Source organism: Nymphaea colorata, chromosome 5 (genome assembly GCF_008831285.2).
Source record: "Nymphaea colorata isolate Beijing-Zhang1983 chromosome 5, ASM883128v2, whole genome shotgun sequence".
NCBI lineage: Eukaryota > Viridiplantae > Streptophyta > Magnoliopsida > Nymphaeales > Nymphaeaceae > Nymphaea > Nymphaea colorata.
In genome coordinates, this window is record NC_045142.1 from 22865452 (window position 1) to 22880099 (window position 14648).

The window sequence follows — 14648 nt, forward strand, 5'->3', positions numbered from 1 at the left end:
ATGTTTTTGTAGCGCTTGTGCTTACTATTATATGGTTTGGTTTTTTAGAAGGTCTATTGATAGAGATCAATGTAATACAAGATCTGTTGACATTTACTTTTTTTTTTTTAATGTGTTCGACGTGATAGAAGATGTTGGATAAAGATATATCTCACAACCAAAACACTTTTTAAAGAGAAAGTGAGTATCTACACTCAATTGATAAGTTTCAACAAGATAAGGGGTTGAGTGAAGGCTCTGACCTTCTTCTAGATAGTGAGAAACCCGACTCACCGAACAAAAGACAAAAAGAGGAAAACAACGCTGAGATGAGTCCTCTTCAAGCAACTCTCTATGATGAATTGATCTGATTGAACCCACATTGCGCCATCTCCATATGAAGATATAAGCCTTATTTAATTTACATAAATATGATATATTACCCTTTTAATGACAATGAAAAACATGATATATATAAAAACCACAAGGTTTGATACTTTCCACAAGAAAAGAATATAAAAGAGAAGGTTATACCAAACAGATGGATTTAGACTGGATATACAATTGCCGGATGTTTAAAAAATGAAAGTTTTCCTCATAAATTTTGAACTTTTAGTTTAACCTATATAAAAAACTTGAAGCATTATATTTTGGTGTTGTTTAAGTTTGCAACTAAAAAATTCTAGCTCCACCACTGACAATTACCATATCAAAACGTTGTTTCGTGTTACTCAACTTGATTCAAGAACAAAGTTGAATTTGCATATAAAACGTAAAAAACCATATATCCATAATAGCATTCAAATGTCCAAATAATTCAGATGTTTATCAAATTCAGCAAAAAAAAAGCCACATATGCATCCAATTACTAATCTAATGTGAATATTTTTGCTACCAATATGAGATTGAAATCAAATACGAAATTACATTTGTCTTTTCTACTTAAGCATACAAAAGTTCACAAACAAAAATAGGTGAACGCCATTCAATGTATCTCGCTCAAGCTTCTTTCATCCCCCAATTTTTTATTTGACGCAATAAAATCAACCATGAAGCAAAGAAAAGTATTTTCTTAAAGAAACAAAACAGCTTTTGAGGTTGAACCAGTTTTTTTTTACATTAACCGAAAGGTTAACCAGTGGTTTTGGCACAAAGACTGCTTTTTCTTTTTTTTTTCCTACGTCCAAAAAAGGAAAGGGGCTGTGCAGAAATCTATCAAATAGAAGTCTGTATTGTGATTTGAACTAAAAGTTAGGTCCTTTTGCTGAAAAAAAGATTTACAAACCGTAAGTCAAAAGCTCGAGGGTATTTATGTAACTTCATTCACACGGTGTATAAATAAATGCGGGTACAAATACCGCCTTCGTTCTTTTCCTGCTCTCGTTTTTTTTTTTTGGCGGTAGCGCGGCAAAGAAGGTACAATTTGCCTGATTTTCCCTTTCTTTGAAAAAGTTGTTTGTTCTTATTTCTCGTGACTGTGAAAGTTAAGAATTCAATTTCTTGAACGCTAAAATGATACCGGACTCACTGTCCGTGCAACATCGTCGTCTTATTCCCTTTAGCTTCTTGGCGCTGTGAATTTCATCCGAGCTTTTCTTCTATGGGACGAGTTGTTTATCGGTTTTAGCAGTTCTGAACTGCAAGACTCCTTGTTTGCGGTGGAAGCTTCTTGGGAAGCATCGATGATATCTTTTAGTTTCTTTCTTTAGTACTCATTTTTCCCTGTTAATGATGTTTAGAGGCGTGAAGTGCATTCGCATGGTGTGCATTGGTAGCCTTGTGATTACCTAACGCGTTGGAATTCCGGTTTTCCTGTTCATGGGTTTGTTTCTTCTGTCTGTGTTCGTCGACATGGACCCTTATGTACATCCGTTGGTACATTGACAGAGACATGTGACATGAAGTTGAATTTGACATTTTACGACTCTATTTGGAAGAAGAAAAAATAGAAGCTTTAGTGGGCTTAGGACATTGAAAAGGGATCCTTCTTGGTGCCTTGGGTTTCATTTCATGGCATGGACTTGTCTGGTTCCGGTAAGATGCCAGTAGAACTGGCTAAGTCAGAACTTTAAAAGGGTAAAATGTAGGGAAGAAAGTTACAAAAAGCCGCAAATGAAGGGGTTAGAATAAGTGGTAGAGTCTTGTCCAGTAGGTCGCTGGCTGTTCATTGGATTCGCACCTGAAGCGTTCGCCTGGGAGAAGGCTCCTGGGGTCGCAGAGCTTTCACCTGAGGGTTTTACATTGCTCAGTAGGCGACCGTAGGTTTGGCAGCTTGTCCTGAAAAGCCAGGTCTCCCATCCTAAGAGCAGCTTCTTTGTTGTTTAAAAACATCATACGAAAGGGTAGTTAAGGGAACTTCTACATTTTTCTAGGGAGGTCTTATGATTCTGCGGAACGATTATTTCCGGCATAGAATTATGTTGAGAATGCAAAGGTAGAGAAAAATTGGTCAGAAATTCGATGGTTTTCAATTGATGTGTTACATGCTCAAGTATGCCTTTATTAAGGTAGTACCTAAGTTTATGGAAATACTTCTCCGTTATCAATACCACTGCCACAGTTTTGATGTGTTCCCCAAAGTTCTACCTCATACTCCGGAAGGTTGATAAGGATTTAGGTGCTGCACAGCTCATGCAGTGACTTGAAATCGGGCCATTAATAGATTTGTAATTTACTTATGGTTTTTTTATTTCATTAATGGGCCATGCATCAAATTCTTGCTGTATTAAATTACAAAAAAACACGTATATTGCATCTTTTTCTACTATTGAATGGCTTCACTCTTCTGGTTGGTGTTCTTCTGCCATACTGTTAGGAGCTTTTCATGAGGTGTTTTTCTTAGAAAAATCTTAAAAGTTCTAGAAAGCAAAAAAAAAAAAAAGAACTAATTGTTTGTGGTGTTTTTTTCCAAAAGTATAAAGAAAGAATAATATTTTTTTTATAAATTAAAAGATAATGGATACAGAAAGCATGCACTTAGAATCATAGTCACAAGTATTGTTCATGGCAATTTATAGGCAAGGTTTTTCTCAGATGTGGTTTTTCTTGGGAAATCATTGGAAAAATGTTGGAAGATTTGAAGCTTAAAAATCATAAGGAGAACACAGAAACAGTCACGAGATGATAGGTTTTCTAGCATATTGCTTGCAAAAATATCAAGAAACAAGCAAATAACTTTTTGATAACATAAAAGGAACAAATGAGAATAATTACATGCTTTACAATTGTGAAGCAGGGAGCTTCTTTTTTTTTTAAGTCTCAGGAAAATATTGGGAATATTCTCATTAAATATCTAAATGGACAGGTTTTCATTTTTTGGGATTTCGAAAAATCAGGATACTTTGCATATTATTGGTTAACTTAGAAATGGCGGTAGAGATGTTCGTAATGTTGGTGTGTTGAATATATCAAAATGTTTTTTCTTTGAAATGATACTAATATCATGATGTTGTCAAAATTTATTGCATCAATGTGATACTTTTCTGGAAACATAAAAAAAAGAAAGGAGAAAATTACATGCTTTAACATGTTGGCAAATGGACTCTTTCAATGTCTCAGGAAATATTGAGAGTACCTCATCATGATGCTGCAATACACAAAGTTCCTATTGTTTTTGATATTTTGAAAAAAATGTGATATTTAGCATATCATTGGCTTGCTTTGAAATAGGATAATATTGAGATAGTGTTAAAATATTGGTGATGTCTGTGGCTGTGCATTTCATATATACAAAATGTTCTTCTAAAAAATGATGAAAGTATCATTACCTCATCATTGACGTGATATTAGCTATTTACACATATCTATGGATATGGGGCACGAAAATGCCTTTATATTTGTCATATTGACTGTCTCTAAAATATTGGTAACATTGGGTACTTTTCCAATATGTCCAATATATTTATAATCATAACATTGGTATTTTTCCAATATGTCCAGCATATTGATGGTCATAATGGTATGTGCTTTGTATATGGATTGCATCAAATAATAATGTTTCCAATTTATGTAGTATAATTACATGTCTGTTAACTTGTTCATAGGTTTAGCTATCTTTCCTTTTTGCCTTAAATAATTGATTAGTCAGATTCACCAATTACTTATGGCTGCCATGTCAAAATCAATGGAAGAACTGCCTTAGATTGATTACAGTTGTTTCACTTTTTTGCCAAGGCTTTTAACTTTGCTTGTCCAATGTTTTTTCATATTTCAAGGAACAACTCTGACAATTGGTCAAGCCAGATGCTTACATTTTATATGAGTTACATGTCAGTTTTTTTCTCTCCTTCTCCAGCTCTTCCTCTTCCTTTTTCACCTGCTTGAGGTATATTTCTGTGCTTAAAAGTGATCTACGCATATATGCCTTTTGTGTCTCTGTCTGTTAATGTCCTTTTGTCTTGAGCAGCAATTGGTAATTTGGTATTGCACAATTACATCATTATTTCTTCCTAATGATGGTCTCCTCTTTTGAAGCTCCAATGGGCATGCGGAAAGCAGATGGTTCTGGACAAAATCAAAAGAAAGAGCTTGAGAATGGAACAATCATTGGTCATGTCTTTTCAGATTTATCCTACACTTCTCCAGTTGTTTTTGTGTACCTTTTGAAGGAATGCTATGCACGAGGTAATGGATAATTACTTTGACTAGTTTGTTGCAATCAATTGTTTTTTGGGGCTACATATCTTATTTATGAAGGGGAGATTGTATTTATTAGGTTACATCCTGAGTAAACTGACCCTGCTGCTTTATGCTTCTTTCCATTTGTATGTAAATCATTTGGCCTTTCTCTTTTTGGTCAAATGGAAATCACACATTAAAATTGATGGTAATCTGCTGAATATGTTTTCCTCCTTTTTCATTAAATTGTTATGGTTCATTTTGCATTTTGCTATGATCATAAATTTTATTTTTTAATCCTTTTTTTTTCTCATTATATGTACATTTAGCGAATGTGAGTATTAGCCAATGGCTTAAAAAATGAAATAAGTTGTCTGTTGCTTGAACCATCAGAAATGGGCTGCCTTGTTGCCTGAACTGGTAAAAACGACTATATTACGTAAGAGGTTGATTGCATTTGGGGTCCTAAATTTCCATTGCTTGAGTAAAGCAAAAGCTTCCTTCTTTTAACTGATCTCCTTCTTTTAGAAGGGTTCAAGGTTTTCTTGTTAGCATGCAGGTGGGTAATTCAGTTTCTTTTTCTCTTACCTGCCTCTTACTTCTTGGACTAATCATAAGTTCATGACCATGACCTGGTGTTTGGTCAGTTCAATGAAGTCGTTGAGTCAACCAGTCCTGGTTCCCAGGACACTTGTTAGGACATAGCTTAGGTATGATAATCTGCTCTTAGGGAAAGCTTGCCTATGTGCATGCTGGAAGTTGCTTAGACAATTCTCCAGGAGAAGCAATTGATTGGAGATGATCTTTATCAATTCTTATGTAATAATAGATGGTAAAAGCAACCAAATAAGACCAATTTCTTTTTTACTTACTAAGTTAAACGACATAGCTTTGTTATTATTTTCTAGCCCTTTAGAATCTGTTTCACGGTAGACTTGTTTGCAGTTTACTGCAATGTTTATGGACCCTAGACAGTTATTTGGTTCTTAAATAATGCTCTATGTTCGAGTCAATGATCATTTCACCAATTTGGTTCAGGCGAAGAATCTTATACTCTTTCCTGGGACAACATTTTAAGAAGTATGTCAAAATCTCTTTCTCTCTTCTCAACTGAAAGAAACAATATTGAATGCCTCTTATTCGAAGAAACTGGAAGAGCATACTGAAATGGTGATAGCATTTTCTCGTTTGTTTCTCCCGAGGGTTTTTTAGCTTCCTGCACATCCCTGCATTTATTTAGTCATAGCATCTTTGCTTCCTTATGTGTGTTCTAATTCTCTGTGCCTTCTATAAATTGTTTATATTGGTCCTATCTATGTTATGAACTTATGAAGCATCATATAAGGGGAAAACCAGAACACGTGGGCTCTATGTGGCTGAGATGTTTCTTCTATGAATTTAGATCTATGGATGAGTTCCATCATGATTCATTTGCTATGAAAGAGCAGCAGGATTGTGCCTTGTATGTTCAAATATGATTTTTTTTTTTGGCCTTGAATATTTATGAGGGTTCTTAGCAACTGAATACTTAGTTAACCTACTTGTATATCGGATATGCATGGTCAGATTAATTGGATGTTCCTGATGCTTGATGCTTCTCCCTTATAGGTACACTCAAAGCAACAACAAAGTTTAGATTTCTTCAACAGCAAGTTCTGAAAGCATTGCGTAACGTTCCCCAACCAGGGCCGGTTACCTTTGTTGTGAAGTGCCTCTATATCTTGCCTTTACATGGGCATCTTTATGCAGAGGGTTTTAGTCACTTGTTAATATCCTCCATGAATCGTTTAGAAGCTGCATACAAATCACGTTCAGATTGTTCTGTTGCGAAAAACATTGCTGCACGGTTATTTCTTGATATACTTGCTTGCTATGTTATCCATGAAGAGCGCATTCTTGTGAAGATACTAGAGTCATTTGATGTAAAGATGGAAGACATTGGAAAAGCTTTTTATGATTACGAACTTTATGATAGTAGCCTGTGTACTGTCAATTCCTTTATTGAACAGTATATCATTCAGTTAGTGGAATCAAAATCCTACACCACTGCTGTGTCTCTGTTAGAAAAGTTTTCCATCAGGCAGTGCAGTCAGTCATTTCTTTTTGCAATGGTGGAGAATAAACAATTTAGAGCAGCAGAAAAGTGGGCAAAGTTCATGGGCAAGCCGATGTTGTGTCTGCTCATTCAAAAGTACATTGATATGGATTTGTTGAAGCATGCTTATATCATGATAAAAACAAATGATCTAAAACAGGAGTTTCCAGATGCATGGCGTCTTTACAAGGAGAGGTGCACATTTTATACTTTATTTCTCTACTTTGTCTTAATTTGTGATGTAGCCCATACCAACTTGAATTCATTGTTTTCTCTTTTCACTTTCTTGAATTTGGCACTTGTAATTGAGTACGCTGTGTCCTGCAGGTCAATAAAGAAACTTGTAGAGAAAGGATTCTGGGAAACTGCAGAGATGAAGACCAATGATGATCTTCAGCTTGTGGAGTACTTGGTATCTTTTTTCCATATTTACAATCTCACAGCAGCTAAAATTTTTGTTGAAATCAAATGCTCGGGTGATAAACCTTTTCATTGAAATAGCATTATGGTCGGGGGTCAATTCTTAGTTTCTCTACCCTACCCATTCATGGTCGACTATGATTTCTGTTCTTCTAGGAATTCTATCAAACTTCTTTTCTGAAGATTCTTGCTGAATAAGTTCTTGCTGGCGTGATTACTAGGACATGAGTGCTTCAACCTTGTTGCAATTCAAGTGCATGTATTGCTGGTGGACTTGTGACATGCGCTTGTTATATTGTTCCAATCATGACATTCTTCCTCTAAATTGCTAGTGGTTACACTGGATCTGTGTTTTTTAGACATTGTATGTGCTTGAAGTTTTTAGTATAAGATGGCAGTACCTGTTCTGGATTTACGTTTAGTTTGGAGCCAGTGTGATCTAGTTGACTGAGGAGTTGGTGTTTGGGCATCTGAATATTAATTTTTATAGTTAATGATGCCTATGTGGCAAATTTCTGGAGGTTCTTTTTATGAGAAATCACACAAACAAGGAACACCAACATTGTTATCCAGTGGAAGTACTTAACTATGGGGGATTGCCTTGGTCACTTCTTGCGAGTGATGTCTATGGATTTCTTGGTAAAAGCATAAACCCTCATGCAGATTTTCTCTTTTCCTTCCATCTTTTGCTGTTTATGTCTGTCAGTGATGAAGGTTGTGATGCACAGTGTGGGGCATCAGCATCATTATCCCCTCTCTCTCTCTCTCTCTCTCTCTTGGCAAGGCAGTTGACAGTTTAAGCTTTCTTATTTGCTTCTTTCTTTTTCTCTTTTCTTATGTGGGTGTACATGCAACTTGTGTGTGTACTTTAGTCTGTAAATGGGGTTTGTTGTGAACACGTACTACGAAAATAAAGTGAAGTTTTGCTTACCAGAGAATCAATCCTTGCAAGTTGCAACTTGTCTCTGTAATTATACGTTGCATTTGTTGCTTTGTATGGATCTTTTTGAACCTTAATTTTAATGGTGCTATTTTCAGGTGCTTGCTTCCCTTTTTAGTTTTTTTCGTTTAGTCTGCTTACTTAAATTTTTGTTTATTTCCTAATATGAAGGTCTACTTGGCGTTAGAATCTGGATATAGTGAGAAGGTGGCTGAACTATGTGAGAAGTATTCACTTGATGGATTTCAACAAGCAGCAGGTAAGGCCCTGTGTTTTTTATTCGGCTTGACCTGTTGAAGGGGAAATTCTGTTGCTGATCGGAAACACTGATCCTTGATCATATTTTGGTTTTTCTTCTTTGCCTACTTATGTCTAATATGGTGGAACAAAACTAGTTTGATGAGTCTTGTGCTTCAGATTTAACAGGTTGAATTCATGGTCATTTTGATAATGGCTTATTTTAGATGAAACAAATTGAATATAGTGGCCTACATGACAAAAGTTAGACAGATCACAAAAGAACCTACTAGGAATGAAAGAAGTCAAGTGGCCATAGCATGTCCAATATGAAGTAGATCACGATATTCATGAAAATAGGGTTTGCTGTGCTTGATGCTGGTAAACATAGATAATGCAGTCTTTGTCTAGTTAGTGAAAGTTGTTTGTCTATATCTCTGTGGGTCTATTCTGTGCATGTTCACTTCAGATTATCAGAGTACTATCTTTTTATCAGAGTACTCCCGTTGACACCTGTACCAAAAGTAACATACTCTGTGAATTCACATTTGAGTGCATTGTTTGCTCCATTTGTGATCCAGTACAAGGAAATATTCCCTGGCGTTATCTTGGACAACATGTTTATTGTATCATTGAAATCATATCTCCAGGAGTATAACATTACTTCTCTGGGAAGTTCTTGTGGGGCTGTTTACTGAAAATAAGCTAAGATATTGTGAGCACCTATGATATTTCTGTGGCACTTGTGTTGTTTGTGTACTTTGAAATGCTTTCAAGAAACCGCTTTCCAATAGAATAATGAGAATCTTTTTTTTCTTTGTTATGGGTCTGATTCTTAGTTGAACTATTCTGGTTCTAGCACATGCTTTCCTTCATAGCTCGTTTGATCAATTTGAGTAGAACTATTTTATAGGCTATGTCATGTTCTGTGATTTTTTTTTCCCTGCTTCTTGTAAACCTTAATAGCTCGTGTGTATTAGTGTGTTCCTTTTCTCTTCCTTTTTTTTTGGGTTTTTGGGTGGTTGGGGGTGGGGGGGTAGGAGGGGACATCAAAGGGTGAATGCTTGTGCTCTGATTTGTGAATCATATGCTTTTGGTTTGGCTTATGACGTTCACTTCATGCAGCAGTCACTGAAGCTTGTCCTTCTAAAGCTCGATATTTGTGTCTTTCGGACTTGATCTCAATGGAGGATGTTATATGGGTTGACACAGTGGATGCATTGCTTGATGCCACTACTTGTCTTGAGGGGAAAAAGGTTATTGGTATGGATTGTGAGTGGAGAGCTAATTATGTCAAGGGTAGTAAGCCCAATAAGGTGGGTTCTATAATCACAGTGTACAGTTCTTCGTATGAAATATCACCTTGTTTTTATTTTATATCCTATGCTGCATACTGTTGCTTGTTTCTTGCCTCTTCCGTTTCCCCTGCTTTGGCTAGTATTTGAGCTTCATGTTAACAATAGTTTGTCGCAGTAACAGAAAATAGTGTGCATCAAATTCATTTAGCCTATTGTCTGTATCTTATGTAGTTCCTTTCCTGTCCTTGTTCCACATGTTGCAAACTTAATCTACACAATCATTGCGTGTCAGATTATTATCTTGATAATCTTGTGCTTCTCCTGTTTTAAGATGTTTTTGCTAAAACGATAATCTAGGCAACTACAAAACAATCTGCAGTCAACTGAGGCTGCGTAACAGGAACACATTTTTCTTATTCCAACCTGAAAATGGCGAACTTATTTGAAGGAAAAAATTGAAATGCATCAACAAAACAACTCAAATTTCATATAATTCTGAATCTCATTTTCTGAAAGGAAATCCCGTGCCAGCTAAGCACTAAAAAAAAACGTGTTGCAGATAGCATGTACAGTATCAGATGATGCATCTATATCAATATGAATCAGTGCCTTCTTTAGCAGCTTTTGAGTGGTTAGGAGGGAAACATATATGGGGACTGAGGCATGGTTGGGTACTTTCTCCTACCTAGGAAAGACAGCCTGGCACCATGGTTAAAAGGGTAGTGGCAAGTTTACAAGTGCTGGAACTTCTTTTGCCGTGGTGGCAGTCATCTCATGCAAGAAATAGTAGGAATTACAAATAAAGCAATATAAGATTTATTGTCTATCTAGAAGTCACAAATGCAGCTGCTTGTCCATGCATGGGAGAAATCAGAAGGATGAAGCCTTTAGTAGATGTGGCTTGAATGGAATAAGGACGCCCAGTTACTGCAATTTACTTTCATCTCTTCTGTACTGGGTGCATACTCATCAGATGATTGCTGCACAGGTATCTATTCTGCAAATCGCTTTTGACAAGAAAGTATTGATCTTTGACTTGTTAAAGCTATCTGAAGATGGCGGTGCTGTTATGGATGACTGCTTTAAGCGTATTCTGCACTCTCACAGGATTTTAAAACTTGGTACATAGGAAGAAATTGGAGGTCTTTTAGTAAGAACTTTTCATTGTCGATTCTCAAAGCTGAGGACTAATGTACCACATTTTGGCATATAGGATACAACGTGCAGTGTGATCTCCATCAGTTAACACAGTCCTATGAAGAGCTTGAGTGTTTTCAGTCGTATGATATGTTACTAGATATCCAAAAGATGTTCAAGCAGGGAAGTGGTGGTCTCTCTGGACTCTGTAAGGTATAGTTTTGTCAGGGGCCTGTCAATTACCCTGATTAATACTGCAATATGTGTCTGATGTTGGTGTTTTATGACTTTATGTGTTGCCCAAGTTTCTATCATAAATCCAAAATTTGGACATTGCTGTGCATTTATCAAGGATTGTCCTCTGTAAAGTTAAGAAAAAGAAAAATGTAAAGGAAGTTAGGATTTTTTAAAAATATAAGAGGAATGGCTTCTCAAATTTGCTACTACATTCTGAATGGTCCGTGCAAATTTTGGAAAAAAAAAACTATGAAGTTTGTGAAACTCGGGATGAAGGTTAACCTAACCTTTTTCTTCTTATGGCAGAAAATTCTAGGTTCTGGCTTGAACAAGGGAAGGCGCGACAGCAATTGGAACCAACGGCCTTTAAGTCCAAGCCAGGTGCATTTATTTTGTTAAAATTATTTTTTTGATTTCATCTGTCAAGATTGTTTCGCATAGCTAAGTTTCTGTGACATTATTAATCTATGTTACTTCAATGAGGTTATACCAATTGATAGAAAAGTCACTAATTCTTTTGAACTGCAAAACCATATAACTGATGCGAATAATCAATGATTAACAGATCGAGTATGCAGCACTTGATGCTGCCGTGCTACTGCCCCTATTTCACCATGTTTGCAGCCAATCGGAGTCTGAAGATATGGAAGGGAAGCGCTCAAAATATGAATGGAGATCCTGTATTGTGAGTAATTACCACAACTGCTCAAAGTACTAGAAATTCTGTGTTCGCCTGTGCCTCAGGGTTCTGGGTCTGTATTGTTCATGGGCTTTAATGGCTTGCGTGAGATTCTTTACCAACTGCTGACTGACTTGACCAGTACAGTGCCCCGAGCCCGAGACTTGCAACACGGTAGCATGAGCAGAGTCTGGGTTAGGTTGCTCTTCAAACAGTGACTATAACGTGCCAACTTTGTTTATTTTTTCTGAACAGGTTTCAATGGTTAGCAACAAGAAAAATCCCAAAAAGTTGCCGTGAGTACTGCTAGTAACACGAAAACTGTCCTTGTACTTCTACCTGAAAAAGGACGGTATGCCCCACTTTTCCTATTATGAGCTGACATTTTACATGGTGCTGGAAAGGAAGAATCTTCCAACATTTCTGCAGAAAAAAAAATCTGGGTTTGCAGCTGAGCGACTTTTTGTTAAGGCTGAAGCTGCTAACATGTACATATTTTTGTTTGCAGTTAAAGTTCTGGTTCTGGGTCTGGTTCTACTAACCCTACTTTTTGTATAGACACAGTGGTGGCAACTTGTCGCTATCTTTGTTAATGGAGGATGAACATCTTAACTTGCATTTATGTGTGTGTGTGAGAGAGAGAGAGAAGGAGAGAGTTCATCATTTGCTTTGTCCTAAGTGAGGGATGACTGGTGGAAGCCTGCCAAACCATGGGAATGATGTTTTTCTTTTTATTGGTGGTCTTGTGAAACTTTATCATATACAAATGGTAAGATGGGTTTTGGAAAAAGATCTGGAATTTTTGCATCGCGGCGGACCTTTCTTGTCAGGTGCATTTGCGTTACCTCTCTATTCATTGCTGAACTAAAGTTTCCTTGGATCCTCGAAATTGTGTTTAGATTGCCAGCAGATGAAATGGACAAAAGCATCTTGTTTACTTGTTCAAGGTGGTTGCAGCCATTCCTCTTATTGATCCTCAAAGAGCATGTTTTCATCTGATGCTCTCCAAAGTGGTGGAACAGGGCGTCCTGTTCTGCTTGCATGGAACAGGTGGAACAGGACAGTCTCTTTCCAAGTAGCAAGCGGAATTCCAGGAATGTTTGCGTTCATTGAGTTAATAATAAAGACAACCGAGTTAGAAAGCAATCTGAAACGCATTTTGCGTGAGTTCTATAGATTTCAAAATCCTTTGAGAGCCAAGTTAGTAAGCACTTGTTCTCAACTTCTGCCTTCGCATTCTCAGCCAATATATTTCCGATATAATGTCTTTATCATAGTGTGGCCGAAGTCTGCCTTACTTTAGCTTTACAAAAAATATAAACAAACAATAAGTATATTAAATAATCATAAAGACATCTCTATACCCTGTTTACTGGAATTAAATGCATGAGTTGGCTCGTGCCGAGCGAAGATTGACATATGATCATTTGAACAGGCTGCACTTTCCAGTTGAAGAATGCAGAGTCAAACCCATCATTTTTCATAATTGATTCTCTCTGTTTCATTATTTTAAATTCATTTTGGTGGGCGTTGACACACTGCTACTCATGAGTTCCGAAAGGGCTTGCAGCTGGCTTTCCTTAAGCTTAGAAGCTAGCATTTGCCATTCTTCTCGCTTAGTAACACAACAGTACATCAATTTTGCCCTGTCATGCTCGTGTCAAAAACCTTGGGTAAGGTGGGCCATTTCTTCGTTGCTTCATACTATATAAGAAGATTCAAATATGTTGGATTTCATACGGTAAAAATTTAAAACTTGTCGCTAAAAATATGTTGGATGGTAAACATTTAAAATTTGTCGCTAAAAGTTTTGTAAACCATTGATTGTTAAAAGTATTGCCAATTATCGTTGCATTATAAATTTTTTTTTGCTAACGTTCTTATGTGGATTACAGTTTTTTAATTTTTAGCTGTTTCACAACATACCACAAGTTTAAATATATACATGTATATTATAACAATAAAATAATAATAGCAACAACAACAATAATGATAATAATAAAAGAGAGAAGTCAGTGTGCGCCTGCATGTCCATGCGTGGATTACAACTATCTCACTCAACTTAACATTGTACGGTCCGTTAATTAAAAAAACACAATGATTAATTTCAGTCAGATTTTTCTTTTATTAATAAAGTTAATGATTTCTCAGCCATAAATTTTTGTGCTATGGTTGATGAATGTTAGACCTCAACAACTATTAATGCAGTCATTTGTTCAGACTATATATGTAGATAGAATTGGCTGATAAATTGATTCACTGGCAAGCTGATTCAGTTTGATCGCCAGTTAAGAGTCCCACGTTATTATTTTTTATATACTTTATATATATATATGTCTAGAAAATCAATTTTGTAAATATTTTTGCTGCGCGATAACATATTCAACTACTGGTCAGATTTACGGTATTTGCACAACTTTTCAAAAAGGTAAGACAATAATTATTAGTTTAAGTCAGACAACTTTCTCCAATTACTAAATATTTAACACGATTAGACTGTTGAAGTAAATGCATGAGAGTTCCCCACATTTGGTGATGCTACATATACACTTTGAAGCTTTATATATATATATATATATATATATATATATATATATATATATATATATATATATATATATATATATATATATGTGTGTGTGTGCAAAAATATAAATAAAAATTTCAAATATAAAAAGACACAACTGCCTTGACATAATGTCATGTGAGGGATCCAACACGTAGGTGGATGTTTTGGACCAATTTATACGGCTCCACACAAGCCAAGTCAAGCTCGAGCTTGGCCAGCACAAGCTCGAGCTTGGCCAGCTCAAGCTCGACTTGGCTCAAAAAACTCGAGTTCATGCTCGGCTCAAACTCGAGTCGAGCTCCTTATAGCAAGTCCAAGCTCGACTCGACTACACAAAATCAAACTCGAACTCGACCCGTTTAACCCATTTAACTCATTTAGGCGTTAACTCGTGTAAGCATCAATTTGTGTAACTCTTTTAACTTGTTTAACTCGAGTAA

General features: G+C 36.2%; 1 protein-coding gene across 11 annotated transcripts; it reads left to right on the forward strand.

The window, feature by feature from the left end:
• The first annotated feature begins 1330 nt into the window (after positions 1–1330).
• LOC116254505 (uncharacterized) lies at positions 1331–12261 on the forward strand. Of its 11 annotated transcripts, XM_050078002.1 has the most exons (12): positions 1331–1395; positions 4194–4303; positions 4453–4602; positions 6205–6886; positions 7019–7103; positions 8223–8310; positions 9414–9604; positions 10575–10707; positions 10800–10936; positions 11267–11341; positions 11526–11645; positions 11895–12261. In XM_050078002.1, exons 3-12 carry the CDS (start codon positions 4458–4460, stop codon positions 11937–11939), a joined length of 1701 nt encoding a protein of 566 aa, XP_049933959.1. In that variant the 5' UTR covers positions 1331–1395; positions 4194–4303; positions 4453–4457; the 3' UTR covers positions 11940–12261. The 11 variants fall into 11 exon arrangements, with proteins under 11 accessions (XP_049933959.1, XP_031485791.1, XP_031485796.1 ...); XM_031629931.2 differs by having other exon boundaries at positions 4194–4602; XM_031629936.2 differs by lacking the exon at positions 4194–4303 and having other exon boundaries at positions 1359–1395.
• The last annotated feature ends 2387 nt before the right edge of the window (positions 12262–14648 follow it).